The sequence below is a fragment of the Siniperca chuatsi genome, linkage group LG23 (assembly GCF_020085105.1).
Source record: "Siniperca chuatsi isolate FFG_IHB_CAS linkage group LG23, ASM2008510v1, whole genome shotgun sequence".
NCBI classification, from domain to species: domain Eukaryota; kingdom Metazoa; phylum Chordata; class Actinopteri; order Centrarchiformes; family Sinipercidae; genus Siniperca; species Siniperca chuatsi.
In genome coordinates this window covers 6,898,963-6,916,063 of record NC_058064.1, presented here as the reverse complement: position 1 = coordinate 6,916,063, position 17,101 = coordinate 6,898,963, and the positions used below count along the sequence as shown (strand labels likewise).

At 40.5% G+C, this 17,101-nt stretch overlaps 2 protein-coding genes across 2 annotated transcripts in view; one reads left to right on the top strand and one right to left on the bottom strand.

Moving 5' to 3' along the window:
- The first annotated feature begins 4,010 nt into the window (after positions 1-4,010).
- On the top strand, positions 4,011-9,672 carry cd36 (CD36 molecule (thrombospondin receptor)). The gene is made up of 12 exons (XM_044186455.1): positions 4,011-4,399; positions 4,727-4,887; positions 5,050-5,194; positions 6,555-6,710; positions 6,827-6,918; positions 7,173-7,222; positions 7,350-7,419; positions 7,716-7,903; positions 8,049-8,167; positions 8,250-8,323; positions 8,913-8,967; positions 9,077-9,672. Exons 1-12 carry the CDS (start codon positions 4,277-4,279, stop codon positions 9,251-9,253), a joined length of 1,410 nt encoding a protein of 469 aa, XP_044042390.1. The 5' UTR covers positions 4,011-4,276; the 3' UTR covers positions 9,254-9,672.
- A 1,887-nt stretch (positions 9,673-11,559) lies between these two features.
- sema3c (sema domain, immunoglobulin domain (Ig), short basic domain, secreted, (semaphorin) 3C) overlaps positions 11,560-17,101 on the bottom strand; it is a 42,030-nt gene continuing 36,488 nt past the window's right edge. Inside the window, exons 16-18 of the mRNA XM_044186454.1 lie at positions 16,722-16,789; positions 15,099-15,229; positions 11,560-13,596 (exon numbers count right to left, since the gene is read on the bottom strand). Of these exons, the coding sequence (XP_044042389.1) occupies positions 13,171-13,596; positions 15,099-15,229; positions 16,722-16,789 (625 nt within the window). The 3' untranslated portion in view covers positions 11,560-13,170. The remainder of the gene's footprint in view (positions 13,597-15,098; positions 15,230-16,721; positions 16,790-17,101) is intronic.

The window sequence follows — 17,101 nt, the reverse complement described above, 5'->3', positions numbered from 1 at the left end:
TAAAACAGAGAAAATGTTTGGAACTGTGACATTTTAATACCAAAAATGACTTACAATGGGGCATCTTTGTTGTCCACTGGTTGAGACGCACACCATATTCTGTAACTGCAATGTCTCTGGTTTGATTCATTACATGTCATTCTCACTGTCTCTCTCCCTTCATTTTCTGTTATCTACTCTCCACTGTCAAATAAAGGTGTTTGACAGTGCTGGGCAAATGCCCCCAAAACTAATTACAGAATTAATTGAGACTGAAATGTACAGTGCATATGTTATTTCCCCAAATATGTGTCAAAATTCTCCTTTAGGCCTTATTTTCAGTCTCATTAACTATCAAAGATGGAGGAACACTGTACTTGGTATTTGTCTTAAAATGTCCCACCTGTAAAGTATAGCTGACTTTGACAGCCTGGTATGTCATAATCAATCAAAAATGTTTGACTACTGCTGAAGTGCAGGCCTGCATGAGTATTTTATATAATACACACAATGATTATATGTATTTATAATAAAGGATGAATTGTTACAGTGCTTTTAATGGATGATTTTCAGTCTATTATGTGCAGTTCTTACAGGCAAAAGGTCACACAGTTGTGTATTTCAACAGTTTTCTTATATTAAACATGAAGCTGAGCTTTCATTTGGTGTGTGTGACAATTAAATACCAAACCTCACACCTTATTATTCCAACGCCTTTATTTTGAACGTAGTCGCCCAAACCGGAAACTCCTCGACAGCGGAAACGCGCACACCCAAAGCTTTACTCATTGCTACCCAAATATAAACTCATATAATTTTCAGATTATAGGATATATCATGTGACCTTTATTTTGATATAGATTAAGCATCATATTTATTTGCCTTGTGAGTATCAATAACATGAGTTCAACTAAAAATCTTAAAGAGATATTGTAAAATATATCACATATATTCCCAGTATTATACACATATATTATTACTTCTCTGATCATATTAATTACATTACCTGTTTAGGTTATACTAACTCTGTAGCCTACATTTATAGCATGTTTTGTTCCCATGGGAACCAAACCTCTAACCATGGCAGTGTTAGTCCCATCCCTACCCAATCAGCTGTACATGACCATTGTTTGTGGTTTAAATAATTTAGCCTGTCAGCCAAAGTCAACTGTGAGCTTTCAGAGACAACAGTCTAAAGGTTGGTGGTGTTCACTTCAAAGTTTTCCACACAAATGATGTAAACACCCTGCCTTTCCATGCCATTTTAATTTTAAATGTGGCTTTTTGGGAGTACATGCAAATTTGTGGTGTTGACCTTTCCATTCTAATCTTATCCCTCTTTGTCATCCAGACCCTCTCCAGGTTTGAGATAACAAGAGGCAGAGGGTGTATCCTCTAGGCAAAAAAGGTTATGTCATTTTATCTAACACAAAAAATACCACAGACATGAAGTGCATTCATGTTCGTTGAAAAGGACAGTGTTCCTAGTTATAAAAGATGAATGCTTATTTATACCTCTGCTTATTTTAGGAGTTATAAAATACCTGCTTTCATCTGTAAACTCTACATTTATTTTTTTGTGAGGCCATATGTGTGCAAATGTAGACATTATGCAAGAACAAACTTACTTCTAGATTGTTATGTACTGTACAGTTACCGTCATGTTTCATTTATTTATTTAATCATATAAATGAAAAAACATGGTGATCATTCCAGATGAATTAGAAAAAAATGGTTTGTTAAACACACAATCACTCACACACTCTTACCAGTTGACAAGTGGACTGGTCTGGCTGTATAGGGACGGCAGAGACATGCAGTAAGATATTCCTGCTGTTTGAGAATTCTTTCATTGCTCTTTTTTCAACTGTTGCTTGCTGTTTTGTTGTACCCCCCACCAGAAGTGCATTGTCAAAAAACATTGCATGATATGTCAACAAGGCTCTCAGTAAGGTGTATCTTTTTAGGAAATGCAGGCCAACTAAACAGGCCTTTCCATGATATGAGTCTGAACACAAGATTTGTCTAAGTTAGTTTCAGATAAATAAGTAAAAGAAAGAAGCAATGTTTTGGGAAAAACAGTCATTAATATTAGCATTAATGATGAGTTTTCAATTAAAGATATATCACAACCCAGGCTAGCTCTTAGTTTGTACTGGGAAGAACAAACACTCATATATATTTACAGAAATGGCAACAGAATCCAGTAACTAAATGAAATGGTCAATCACTAAATCAGTAGTCTTAGTGAGTGGATGTGTGAAGGTGTAGTGTTGTATGGTTTAAAATAAAGATAAGTAACTAAACCAAACCAAACAAAATATGTGGAGCAAGGGGGGGAGCCAGCGATGGAGTGAGTGTGAGGAAGAATGGGGACGGCTGATCCTAAATGCATTCTGGATGGCCTGGCCAGGTGCACCCTGTTGCACTGAAACAAACTTTGCCTACCAGGACCTGAAGGGAGACACAAAACACAAGCAGCAGCCCAGGACAAGACACAAATCTACAGGCCAGAGGGCCATCACAGATATTTACACAGCAGCTGGCAGAGAAACAGAAAGGCTATAGGCCTAGTGTATGCCCACACAAACTGAAACCCAATCCAAATGTTGAAGTTGTACTTGCAAGATTAACAATAAAGTCAGTCACGTGAGATTTAAACTGTTTTGACAAGAATTTTTGTTGGAATAGACAGAGACAGGCCTTTGGCAGACAGACTCAGTGGGATGAACCGTAGGCAGGCCTTCTGTACTGAACATGCAGTGAGAGGTGAGGGAATGGTGGTGCTGCCCTCCAGTGGTGATAATATGTATCTTCACAGTGCTGTAGCGCAGTATACTTTACACGAGCACCATACAGTGCTGTAAGGCTTTGTTGTACACATAAGGATGAGTTTACTCATCACAGGGAGTGAAAGCAGTTGTATAATGTCTTCTGTCATTTTGGAGGAGCTTTCTGAAGATAGAGAAAATAAACCCTGATGATGTCATAGCGATGTCATCAGGGTTATTACAGTTTAGGCTTGAGACTTCAGATTTATAACAAAAAGCCTATGTTACAAAGTGGGGATGTGGATTTTGAAAGACACATGTATTTACCAGGGGGGTGGGTGTAAGGAAAGGCACTGTTCAGTTGCATTATGGGAAGTGTAGGACCCAGTGTTTTGGACCTTGACCCATAGGGACTAAACACTGCTCTGCTGCACAGATTTGGACCATTCTAGTCCTCTAATGTTATGGAAGTGCCGGATTACCTTTTTTTTACGCGCTTACGCCTATGTCACAGCCAGAATGACCCTCCTATCAGTCTAGTGTTATTTTGCACACTAGCTAGAGTATACAGTTTTTGTTGGGGGGAAGGGATAGACAGCAGACAGTGGTACGGGAAAATGACAATTAAATAATGCAGAACTGAAATCCTGAAAATCTTCTTTAACACATGCACTGACAGACAAGAGTCTGGTTCGTTACTTTTAAATCATAGCAAAGAGTGCAAAGATTGTATCTCTCAATCACCATGTGCACAGCCAGTGTTGCATAATGTTGCTGATTAGGTTCCAAAAATCCATGTGCAAGAAAATCATTTATATTACAATATTGAATAAAGATAAGCATGGCGAAATACCTTTAAGAGAGATAAAGAGCAATTCATTTTAATATCCCCCATGAAACTACACAACCACAAATACAGATTATACAGCTTCTATACAACTGTCTCTGCACAATGAGACTATACTTAATCATTTATATGTTCCTCTTTTTCTGTTTCTGGTAAGCTTGTAGCTTGGATAAGCAGAAATTGGAGAGGAAACAAAAGGTGAACAGATAGAGAAGGACAGAACCAGAATAGAAAAGAATATAATGACAATGAACTGATATCTCCCATCTTGATAAATCCAAAATGAATGAAACAAATCAAAAATGGCATGGCTCTGGGATGACAAATAAACTTTATTTTACACACTAGCCTGTAGCTGTTATCACCTGGTCAGATAGTGCTTATTGATACCTGGGAGGGGATGGCTCTCAGCTGAACCTCAAACCTTTCTTGTCATTATTTAACTTCATTTATAGCGAGCTCTCCTGGGCACCTGCCAGATGTGGCTGTACCTTTACCTGGCCTCAGTTGCTTTGTCAGCTTCTCTGATGGTACAGCCTGCCTGTGCTGCTGCTGGTGGAACACAAACACAGACAAGCTGCACATACTAACACACACCACAAACACAGAGACAGAAGGAGAACAGGCTGCCAGAGAGATAGACAGACGTGCGGTTGGACGGAGGGACACGCACACCACCATGGGCTGCTGTAACAGAAGGTGCGGGCTGATAGCCGGAGCTGTGTTTGGGGCGGCGGTAGCCATCCTGGGAGGCGTCCTTATCCCGCTGGGGAACAGCATCATTGAGGGGACAGTGGAGAAGGTATGGTGCTCAGTTTCACCCTGGGTTGGGGAATAGGGAGTGACATAGTGAGTGTGTGTGTGTGTGTGTGTGTGTACGCGGAGATCAAGGTGAATCAGGAGACACGAGAGGAAAGAGGCGTGCGTTTTGGAAAGCTGCTTCAACAAACAAGAAGCTGTGCAGAAAGCCAAGTGTGCCTTGCTTTCATCCATCAAAAGATCAGCATCTGTGATTTTTTTAAGCACTGTAGAGAAAAATTTGAATGGTTTTAGAGCCTCCACCCTTTCAGTGGGGTAGCAGTCTTGAGGCATGTTAAAAATAGACTGTCTGTGTGTCTGCTGGGTTTAGGAAGCCGTCATTGAGCCTGGAACGACAGCTTATGACAACTGGGTGTCGACGGGGGGAAAGGTGTACAGGCAGTTCTGGTTCTTTGACGTGAAAAACCCCCTGGAGGTTTTGCAGTATGGCGCAAAGCCAGTGGTAGTGGAAAAAGGACCTTACACATATAGGTAAGGTTGATTTGTTTACTTCTTATCTTAGATGTTTTTGATGCCAGACTTTAGAATTTGATTTGACAGACAGTATAGAAACATCTGATATCAAATAACAAACAAGATTCTACTCTCCTCTAATGAAATGTGACGTATAAGTAAGACCCTCTTCCCCTTCAGGACAAGATATCTTCCCAAAGAGAACATCACCTTCAACCCCAATCAAACTGTCTCCTTCCTGCTGCCCCAGGGCGCCATCTTTGAGCCATCCATGTCAGTGGGACCAGAGGAAGACAAAGTCACCTGCCTCAACCTGGCTGTGGCTGTAAGTGAGTGTCACCCCACTGTGAGGTGATTCCTGACTTGACTCAGCTCTACTGTTAACAGTTACTGCACCTCTGTTCCAAGGCCAATACAAGCTATGCCAAATCAAGCTGTGCTGCCCCATGGTGGGTTGCTTTGCTTCCCAACCTTTTTGGCTTGTGACTCTCTGTGACAGGTTGTTTGTGAGCTGTGAGAAGTTTAACCACAGAGTATTTTCGCCTTCCCAGGTTGCTCCTTTGAATAATTTTTTATGGGGCTGAAAACTATCCATAATTTCACAAGAAAAGCAAGGATTAGAGAATAATTTGTACAACAGACAAACCTTGCATAGCAGAAATACAGTTTTTTTTTCTTGTGTCAATCCCCAGGCTGGGAACCAGTGCACTGTCATGAAGAGTTGTTTCAGAAGGATGACTCAAAATATAATGGAATTTGGTTGGGGCAAGTTAAGATTCGCAGTGACTTGGTACTATATCAGTGTCGAGACAGTATCGTTTCCGTACCGATACCATACTTTGAGGAATATAAACAGGATTTTCTACAAAACCCTTTTCTTTTATGTCACAAAATAAGCCAAGCTATTCAAATGTTAAAGAAAATTTTTTTAGCCTGGGTTTTATTCTCACAGTGACCCACAGCTTAACACATGTAAACAAATCTGTGTGCATGTAGGCTTGGTTAGCCGGCAAGTTGAAGTTAGCTACAATAGCTAATGCAGAGGGCTAATTTCTGTGTTTACGTTCTGTTGGACTCAGAGACAAGCTTTTGGATGCTGAGGTTGCTTGCCTCGATAGACGTTGTTTTACCATGTTTTCCAAATCTCTGCAAAGTTACCATGACAGTCTCAATGGCCACAGAAGAAGAACCAGGTTAAAAAATACCAAAATTTAACTGTTGTCTGAACACAAGCAAGAACTGTAAAATCGGCAAAATTATTACTTAAAGCAGGAACTGTCTGATCACAAAAGACTAAGTAAAAAGAGTGTGAATCTGAGTGAGTATTGGTGCTTGACAGTTTTCGGTACTAAAATACTCAGCTCAATGGTGACTGATGACTTAAGGCACCAACATTGGCGCAAAGATGTGTTGGAGTCAGGAAATTATGAACTTTGATAAGGTTCAAATGTGTGGAAAGTGTACGCAACTCCAATGAGAGTCTTTGTTTGTAAGTAATAATGTAGTATAGCGGTCATAAAAGAGGGTTATTTCTGGCTTATCTCCTCAGGCAACGACAGCAGTTGTGTGAACAGCAGTTTTGCATGTGTATCATTATGGAACCAACTGTTGCCTTTTATAATTGACACTATCACTGATGAAGAAATTCTAATTTTCTGAGATAAATGTTTCGGATTTTTTTTCAGGGAGCTTATTCACTGATTCCAAAAGTGTTTCATACTGTGCTGGAGAATCTGATAAAGTCAACCAACTCCTCCTTGTTCCAGCACCGTACAGTCAAGGAAATGCTGTGGGGTTACACAGACCCCCTGTTGAAAGGAAATATTGGCCTATTTGCACCTGTAAGTAAACAGATGGCCTTACACTTGATAAACATAGAAGAGACGAGATCTACGCAGTAACACCTCAGAAATTACATGATTTTATCAATTCATTAAATGAAATGTATTTTCCCTAGTACAATGGTACCTATGATGGCTATTACACTGTCTACAGTGGAAAGGAGGACATCTCTAAAGTGGGAACAGTTGACAGGTGGCGAGGAAAGAGGTGAGTCTGATTACCAATAAAATGAAGGAGATACTCAGTCTGTGTCTTTTAATCAGATTGTACAGATTTTGACAAGTGAGAACCCTGTTTTTTTTTATTGTGATATTTTAGGCTGTTAAATCAAATGAGGTTATTCAGGTTGTACAGATTTTGACAAGTGAGAATTTTGTTATTTTTTTTTAAACCTGCAATTTTTTCAGGCTGTTTAATCAAATCATGCAAGTTTGTCTGACAAATTTAACTTTGTCCAACAGGAGCTTAGGTTTCTGGAATGACACGTACTGTGACATGATCAACGGGACAGGTGTGGCTCATGCAGCAATGTGTTTTGTAAAAAAACTACATGACTTCTTTTTTCTGAACCCCCTCCTGCAGCTCTAAATGCAGATGAATCACCTCTGTGACCGGATTTCTTCTCCCCTCTTTCTCAGATGCTTCGTCATTCCCTCCCTTTGTGGACAAGAAGAAGCCTATCTATTTCTTCTCATCAGACATCTGCAGGTGATGAAGAGTTTCATTTTGTAGGAGCAATTTCATCTGATCTAGTCTAAATGTTCTTTGCTAACATTATGTGGGCCAGTAAGTGTCAACAACGGGAGATTTAACATCTTAATTTGAGAGCTGCTACCATTTGGACTTTCCTCTCAGTAACCACTAGAGGTCAGAGCTTTCCAGTACCAAAACCTTAGTCATGGACTTGAGTCAGTCGGAATTAAGTGGCACAACAGAGCCAAATATTAGTGAAGGTCAGCTGCTGGAAGACTTTTGAACTATTCTCTGTGTTGTTTTGTCTTCAGGTCTGTGTCAGCTGGCTTTGAGGAAAGCATGGATCTGAAAGGGATTGAAGTGTATCGCTACACCCTCCAGCCAAACACCCTGGCCTCCCCTACGGTAAACCCAGACAACCAATGTTTCTGCAGAGACCCAAAGACCACCAAGGATTGCACCTTGGCGGGAGTACTGGACATCGGCTCCTGTCAAGATGGTCAGTTTGCATTTGTTTTCTTGAGCACAACATATCCAGAATCAACAGGAAGTGAAGGCATCCGAGTACTTTCATCTACCGTTTTACCATTCTGCTCAGCAGCTTGGCATTTCAAATTGTCTTTGTTTCCTTGTCATCTAAACAGGAAAACCTATCTACATCTCTCTGCCCCATTTCCTTCACGGCAGTCCCTACCTGCGCGAGGCCGTGCTGGGCCTCAATCCCAGTGAGGAGCACCATGTCACCTTCCTGGATGTAGAACCTGTAAGAGACTTTTATCTTTGTAATTTCTTACTTTTAGGGCAGCAACTCTGATGCAAATTTTTTTGTGGTATTTTTCCACCAGACAACCGGGTTCACCTTGAGGTTTGCTAAGAGAATTCAAGTGAATATGATGTATGGACCATCAAAGGTCATCACGTAAGTTATGCTTCACCTTTTTAAAGGAAATGATTTAGAGTTAGATGAGAAGATTGAGACCACTCTCATGCCAGTACGGTACATGTAAAGCTACAGGCAGCAGCTGGTTAGCTTAGCTTAGCATGAAGACTGAAAGCAGCTCACTAATTATCACTAATTATCTTGTTTGTTTAGTTTGTACAAAAAATGTTTAAGTTTAAAAATAACAAGCTGTGGTTTTATGGGTGTTATGTGCCAAACAATTTTTTGGCTTTATATGTTCTGCTAAGCTAAACACTAAGCTAACCTGCTGCTGGCTGTAGCTTCATATTAACCGTACAGACATGAGAGTGGTGTCTATGTCCCATCTAACTCTCGGCAAGAAAGCAAAAAAGCTCATTTCCCAGAATGTTGAAAGTTTGAGACGGGGTGTTTGGTGGCAGAGAGGTTGGGATGCATACCACGTGGCCGCAATATCCACGGTTCAATTCCGGCCGTGGACCATTGCTTGCATGTCGTCACCCTCTCTCTCCCTTAATTTCCTGTTTGTGTCTCAGGTTTGAGACAACATCATGCACTGAATGCCAACTAATGTACTCTTTCCCTGTAGGGTGCTTAAGAAAGTCAAGGATTATACCATATTCCCTGTTGTTTGGCTGAATGAGGTAAGATAAAAAAAATGGAGCCCTGCAGTCATGAAGTGAATAGTCTGTTATCTTGGGATGCATGATAATCAGTCACTCTCTCTTTCTCTGTCTTCATCTATGTTACCAGACAGCTGCGTTGGACGATGAAACGGCAGACATGTTTAAGAAGGAGCTCATCTCCCGTATCCAGATGTTGGAGATAATACAGAAGGCGCTGCTGGGCATAGGTGTGGCCATCTTCGTCCTGTGTCTCATCTCCTACTGCGCGGTGAGGAGGAGATATAACCAAAACAAGTTTGTGTGAATGAATCATGCAGAAGTGTCTGTTGTGTGCGAGTCACAGAGCAGAGTGCATTTAAGCTGCTATGGAACATCAAACCTTTTGATATAGACTTGCACTTTTTTGTAATTTTAGAGTTATTTATAATGTCATACCTCCTTTGATACCAGAGGGGGGATACTGTGATTTTGTAAGGCTGAAGAGATGAATTCCTTTGCCAAGTATTGTTTTAATTGCAAACACTGTAACATTAACTCAATCAGGGATTACTAGAGGGAGAGAAGATGGAGATTCCTCCTGTTTGTCAGGTTATTAATCCGCACAGAGGAGAAATGTGTTTGTTTGACATCCTATAAAAGAAATGTACATGAATCTAATCTTACGCAATTGTTTTTATCCTTTGCTGAACTAGTGTCTTCAAAATGAATAAAAGCTGAAAAGGAGTTTTTCATTGGGTGTCTTATTCCTAGTAGTGGATTGTTCCTTTTATCAAAACTGGTCTAATCCCCCTCTGTCTAAAAGACAACAGAGACTGTCCCGCTGCTGAAACAAACCTCTGCATTGTGCACGCTGAAGCAAAATTATTTGGTTTCCTCTTTACCTTGAGAGGCCCATAAATCAAAAAGAGTAATATAAATGGGCTGGGAGATGATTACACTGTGGTTATGAATGGTACTTGGGTTTGTTTGGTGAGAAAACAGTATTTCTGCCCAGCAGGAGGGCTCTCTTTGGTTTTATGGGTTTTAAATGACCCTCTGCAGCCTCTTGGGTGTCTTTAATTTTACTGTTCGGTCTGAATCTGATATGTCACACATATACAGGAGTATTTCATTTAGAATAAACTTGTTTCACACTTCTTCCTTGAGGTGGTGCAGTTTGCAACCTTGGGGTATCTCAGGTACTGGGCACGGATCTTTAAAATTTAGGACAATTTTTTTTTCGAAAGCTGGACCCATACATTTTCAAAGTTATCAAAATTTCTTCATGTGATAATCATTTAAGGAATAGTTCAACCTTCGGGAAAATATGCTCATTCACTTTTTTGTCAAGAGTTACAGGAGAGGATCAATATCACAGTCTGAATTGTAAAAGTGAAACTATGGCCAGCAGCCTGTTAGCTTATCTTAACAAAAAGACTGGAAATGGGGTAACAGCCAGCCTGGATTTGTCTAAAGATAACAAATCCTGCCCCTCTGTAAAACCACAACCTGTCTTTGTCTTTTTGTACACATTATTGAGATATTACGTCTTAATTAGGCAGATTTTGTTACCTTTGGACAGAGCTAGGGTAGCTGTTTGCGAGTCTTGTGCTAAACTAACCAGCTGTTGGCTCTTCTATTTACCGTACAGACATGAGAGTGGTATCCAGGCCCGGCGCCAGGATGAAGAGACTGAGGGGGCTGTTAAAAATTGCGAGGGGGCATTTTCTTTCATAAAATAAAATGAATTGATCTAACCATGCAGTAGCCTCAGAAATGCTACATAACAACAACATAAGGCTGGCTACTGTTCAAGAACAGGCTTACATTTATTAATCAGATCACTCACATAAGAACGTAGCACTAGCAGAAAAGCAAGCAGGCTAAGAAATTTAACTCTTCTGTCTGTCTATTGATATCCTCCGCTCTCTTTCAGTACTATGGAACAGCGGCACTAGCCATTGTTCTGAAACAACAGCTAAGCGATAATTACATGTATCTGTATATCATTTTGTTGTTTTTGCTATTTTTCTATAGACACATAAAGCTTAATCAGAGGGGGCAAAAAAATACAACTGAGGGGGCTAAGACCCCTTAAGACCCCTTGTGGCGCCGGGCCAGCTGGTATCGATCTTCCCATCTAACTTCAATTCAATTTAATTTTATTTATATAGCGCCAGTTCATAACAGAAGTTATCTCATTTCACTTTTCCTATAAAGCAGGTCTAGACCGTACTCTTTATAATATTAATTACAGAGACCCAACAAATCCCACCATGAGCAAGCATTTGGCGACAGTGGCAAGAAAGAACTTCCTTTAAACAGGAAGAAACCTTGGAAAGAAACAGACTCAATGGTGGGCGGCCATCAGCTGCTGCCATGTAACTGTCTGCAAGTAAGCAAATAAGCATATTTCCCCAAATCCCATTGAGACAACAGTGTGACTATTCCTTTAAAACAATATAAAGACTGTCATCATACAGTGGCATGATATGCCCCACCATGGAATCTTTTACTGTAAGTAGACAGAGGGATGACATATTGGCCAGTAACAGAAAGAGAAAGTTCACATTTGGAGAAATTATACTAATGACAATATCTGACAATAAAATGCATGATCTTTCTGTAAAATTGAGATTCATCTAAACAGATTTATTCAGGCTATTATGACATTAATAAATAGAAATACATATGTTTCATAACACTGAAATTACACTGAGTTGAAGCTGACATGATACTGGTCACACTGTTGTATTAAACGTGGAGCAGAGATCTGTATGAGGGAAGGTACAACTAGAAAGTCTTTTCTCAAAATGAAAATAATACTGTATATCTCTGCAATTTGCAGATACAGTCATGATGGTGAAATATGTTGAAATTATATACACAATGAAAACATATTTTCACAAAACTTGGCACAAAATTAAATTAGAAAGGATGAAACAAAGAAAAAAATACTCTGTACACAAGCCACAAAATAATCTCTATCTACATTAACTACCTGGTCTATCTCACAGACTATCTCACTGATAATTACTGAATTAAAAGTATGTCCACTTTGCTGTAGACAATGTGGAAAACGTGGATCCAAAGAAGGATACTGTCATGTTTCAGCATCTACCTTGCGATGTACACTAACCAATGTGCGTATCTGCTAGTTTGGTTACTCAAATCTAATCCAGGCAAGGATAAAGCGACCTTTACTTTACTGATGAATTTCTATAAACATGCTTCTGTGCCAGAAACACGAGAAGTATGATACAATATGCAGCTGAATTACAGTGAGGCACATTCTCTTACAAGTATATCTGAGTAATGGGAATAAATATAGGCGAGATTGTGTAAGATGTTTGCAACAGCTCACACAGTCGTTCATATTTCACTCAGTATTTTACTCCTGTTTCTGTTTGGGTAACATCAGCGAGGGATGTTAAGTCTGGCCTTTGAACTAATACATTTTTAAATTAGAGCTGTAATATAACCCTTTTTATGGGGACCACTTGCCCTCTGCGCTTTGTATGAACAGTGCCTTTTGTAGACAGCATGCACAGCTGTCAACCCGTTTGAACAAATTGACTTTTTATTACCCTACATATGACAACAAAGCCCATTCTTCTCATTTCACTGAATGGAGACAATTTTGTTAGTTTAAAGTAAAAATATAAATGTAAGTAGAATCTAATAAAATACTAGTATAATTCTTCGAGAGGGCACTCACTGTCAAACATGCATCTGTCTCTCTTTTGTCCCTTTTCAATCTCCTCTGTTTACTATCATGATTTCAAATGACCTCCTCTTTTTGCGAACAAAGAACAAATCCTTTGTGAGCTAACATCTGGCCGGTCCAATTTCCCCGCTGATATCTAAAATATGATAAGATCAATGACCATAGCTGTGTCTCAAGGTGTATTATCATAAGCAATATCACCTGAGACCACAGTTTATTAGTGGCACTCATAACAGGGCCACTTCAGTTTATGGTGTGACTACGACAGCAAATGAATGGCTTGTGAGTGCCTGTGCGTGTATTAGTGTATGTCACCATCTGCCATCTGGTCACAGTGCCTCATGCAAGAAAGAGAGATATTGCCGAATAACAACTCCCCACACCCACCTCCTTGTTTTACTGTACATCCACAGTGCAGCTCTGCAGTTTGAGATGAGAGTTGGAAAATGAGGGTCTGGGTATAGAAACAGAGGAAAGGTGTGCGTGTCAGTCTCTGCAGCTGCCAGCTCCCTGTGTCAGACCTCTGGGAGGTGATTGCGGCGGTTGCGGCTCTTCCTCCGGTCCAGCAGGGGCTTCAGTTTAGCCAGGTCCCCCCGGAGAGGTCCAGGTGGCTGAGGCTGCTGCTGCTGCTGCCTCTGCTGGAGGCTCTGGAGCTCCTTCCTCTCTTTACAGTACTGTTGTACAGCCAGGCTCTCTGCTGGACTGAAGGCTGCCAATAGGACCTTAGGGTGCAACGAGCTGGCCCAGGCCCACGGCGACTGCTGTTTGTCTGTCAGCACACTAACCATGGCCTCGCTCAGCACTCGCAGGCGGATCTTGGCGACGGTGCGTTTGAAGCTGTTCTCGGTGGTCAGGCAGTAGTAAAGGCCCTGGTCGGACAGCTGGACGGAGCGGATGAGGAGGCCGTGCTCGGTGGAGAGGACACGGTCGCTCAGCTTCACCTGTGGGTGGCACAATCAGGTTGTGTCATAACACCGTCCACATGGTTTGCAGCAGAGAAATAGAAAAGATCCAAATCTAGCTATAGAGTAACTATACAGTATAGACAGGTGACAAATCAAAGGAAAAACAAAAGTTGCAGATTAAAGGGGTCACTTAATGGTTTGATGAAAATGATGTGCATTATGCTATGACCTTTGCAGTCACCAGATTTCAACCCATTTGAACACCTATGAGAGACATGTTAGACAGTGCTCTCCATCACCATCATCAAAACACCAAATGAGGGAATATCTTTTGGAAGAATAGTGCTCATCCCTCCAGTATAGCTACAGTTGAGTTAGATTTTTCCTTTAATTTGTTACACGCAGAATCATGTGTTATATCACGCATTTTTGAACAGTGAAAGACCTTAGTTTCACAATTAAGAACTGGTATTCTTCATTTTCTTCTGTATTGTATATACTAAAATGACTCAAGAGAGAACATTTTTCATTAAATGGCTCAACAAAATCCTGAGTTCAGATGATCAAAAATTGGAATGGCTGTGTTATTTTTTCCCAAATGCTTGAAAAAAGGCAAGATGGACTATTTCATTACTCTTTATTTCTGTTTCTCTTGTAGGTTACAATTACTTATGCTTTAAAAAAGAAAAGGATACATTTTCTGAAGACATTGAACTTGTGGTTGTAGCTGAAAATTTGTATTGAAACATTTGAAATAGTTGAAATACTTAAAGAAGTTGAAGTCTCATTGTCGGTCAAAATACAGTTTTGAAATGGCTGTCAAAGTGGAAATACTGAAAGAAGTTGAACTGCCTTTGTCGTCATCAATTTAAAATAACCAGGACTAAACTGATGCTTACACCCTAAATGCAACACTGTTTATTCCTTTTCCACTGACTACTTTAAAATCAGCCAGACCTTAGTTTGGACTCCTGCAATAACACACCATAAAACTAAAGTGATTTATTTTAAGGCCAACTTTTATTCTCATGTGGGAAATGGCTATAAAACGGTCATTACTCCAGACTACTCCACAGAGATGAGAGCAAAATCCATAAAAGATGTGTCTTTATCAAGCAGGTGCTCTCTTGCCCAGCTTTATTTGTCACAGCCTTTCAAAGGGTTAAAGGGGCTGTCAAATATTTGCTAAATGTTTTCCCTTCTAAGAATCCAGTCATCAGTCAAGGTCCATATCATGTTTGATCTGTATCACTGCTCATTAGGATGCTCCGCTGCCAATAAGTGTTCACTGTGTCATTCCTCAGGTGATACAAGTCCTTATCAAGCGTGTGAGCTCATTTGATTACTATGACATGTTAAATTATTTATCAATGTGACCAAAACACCAGAGCAGCTCCCTATAAGTCAGAAAAAGGACTTTTAATCAGTTATATCTCTAAAGGATTTTCATTGTGTCCTTAGCTCCACTTCACTTTGTTACATATAAGCAAGGGTGGGCTGTGATGTTGACCTTTGACCGCTCAAAACATCAAACTGACCTCTTTCCTCCTGTCATTGTCTCTCTGAATCAGCCAGCGGATAGAGGCCTGGGGAGACTTGGGAAGACACTCCAGGAAGGTGGTGTTATTTTTCACGCCATACTGCGTCATCTCCACCGCGTTTCTGTAGGCTATCACACACATACACACACACACACACACACACACACACACACACACACACACACACACACACACACACACTTGTCAGACGTCACTTGCTGACAGACACAAACCCCACAGATGGACAATCTGTCTGAAGTCCCAACAGTGAGAGTGAAATGTTGACACATAGCTTAGTCTGATGCCTGCAGCACAACCAATCTCCACCCAGACTTTTTCAGTTCCTACAGACTAACAAAATAACCTTCAATGCATTGGACCAACTCGGTTTCGTGTCATTTACCGTGTCGTTTTTCTTGTAGCTAAATGGTTCATCACTCAGCTGGATGTATGACAGGGTTCTGAATAATTAGTGGTAATGGCCATATGGTTGGTTCCCCAAGCTCGTGTTAATTTAGAGATGTAAACTGTTCACGGAAATGGAACACTCTGGGGAGCAAATCCTCTCCTCTCATTAAACTGTACCCTGCCAATCGACTGTGTGAATTTTCGTAAAGGATGTTGTGCAGTTCCTGGACTCACAAACAAGCACAAACACCCCTGGACAGGCACATGAACACACAAACACATACAGTAGTTGCAGTTACAGCTTCAGTGTAACCAACAACTACAATTCATTTGTTTATCAAAATCGTTTTTTCCAATAAATGTGGACTTATTTTTACAAAGACAGCAAATTTGTCAGTCTGTCTAAATGTGAGTCTGTTGTGGAAGTCTGACCTGACAAATGTCCCTTAACAAATTTTTGATTTCCAAGGGGCGTTATCAACGGGCACAGACCAAAATACCTCTGGTCGCAATTGGAAAGACCTACAGACAATCAGAGCAACAAAACTAATGACACATGCAAGTTGTGGTGGTGCTTGGTTTGTTTTCAAGCAGGAAAATAATGGCGGCCTGGTGATCTGAGTTTCGTGAGCTTGGTGCGTTGTGTTGTATCAACCAATCAAAGCAGTGTGATATGTGACTTCAAATCGCTTAACGCTACTCTGTCAGTCATCAAACGCCCCGTATTAAATAAATGGCTGTGATTGGCCCGACCGAATCCAGGACGGGTGGAAATCTGTTTGAATGTGAGAGGGGCCAGACTACTTGCCAGAGCAAATGAAACATGAGCTCGGCAGATTCGTCTGGTTCCCAGGCTAGTTTCCTCTGACTCCTGAGAAAAATATCTGGCTTTATAGCGGCTAGCTGCTTTTCTTCGCCAGCTACTTGCCAATTTTGGCTGCTGTCTGATGCCGAGCAGGTAGCATACACTGGCTTTATCAGAGCTCTTTTGCTGAAAACAACTGCCTGCTGTTGTGAGGTTGATGTAATTTGTGGGCTGTAAAATCTAAACAATTAGCTAAAAGAGGCTAAGCTCTTTAGAGCTGAGAGTAAATATAAAGTTGGGTGAAAATTCTCTGTGGCTTTGTCCCTACGAGCGACACCTTTCATATTACACATAGTCATTTGATCCTTTGTTAATATAAATATATTGTTTAGTACAGCTTTAATTACCTTTTAGATTGAATCCTCTGCATTGAGTGAGTGGATTTCCATGCATAATGTCCTGCCTTCTGCTTCTCCTAAAAAAAGAAATAAAACAGCAATGAGTATTATTAAACTATAGCTAAATACAGAAAAAATACACAATCATAACAACCTTCCTCCTCAAATGTTCATCTCATATTAAAACTGGGGAAGAAGTTAGTCACTGCCAAAACAATATGAGGAAAATCTGACTGTTATTCCACTCAGTGGTGCACACTCATATATAACAGCTTGTGGAAAAGAGCATGTAAACAGCTGACACATTTCAGACACATTTTCCAGAGGAAAACAGGGGCTGTGCTTTTGTTCTGCGACCAAACTAAACTTGACCTGCGTCTGACTGGAAT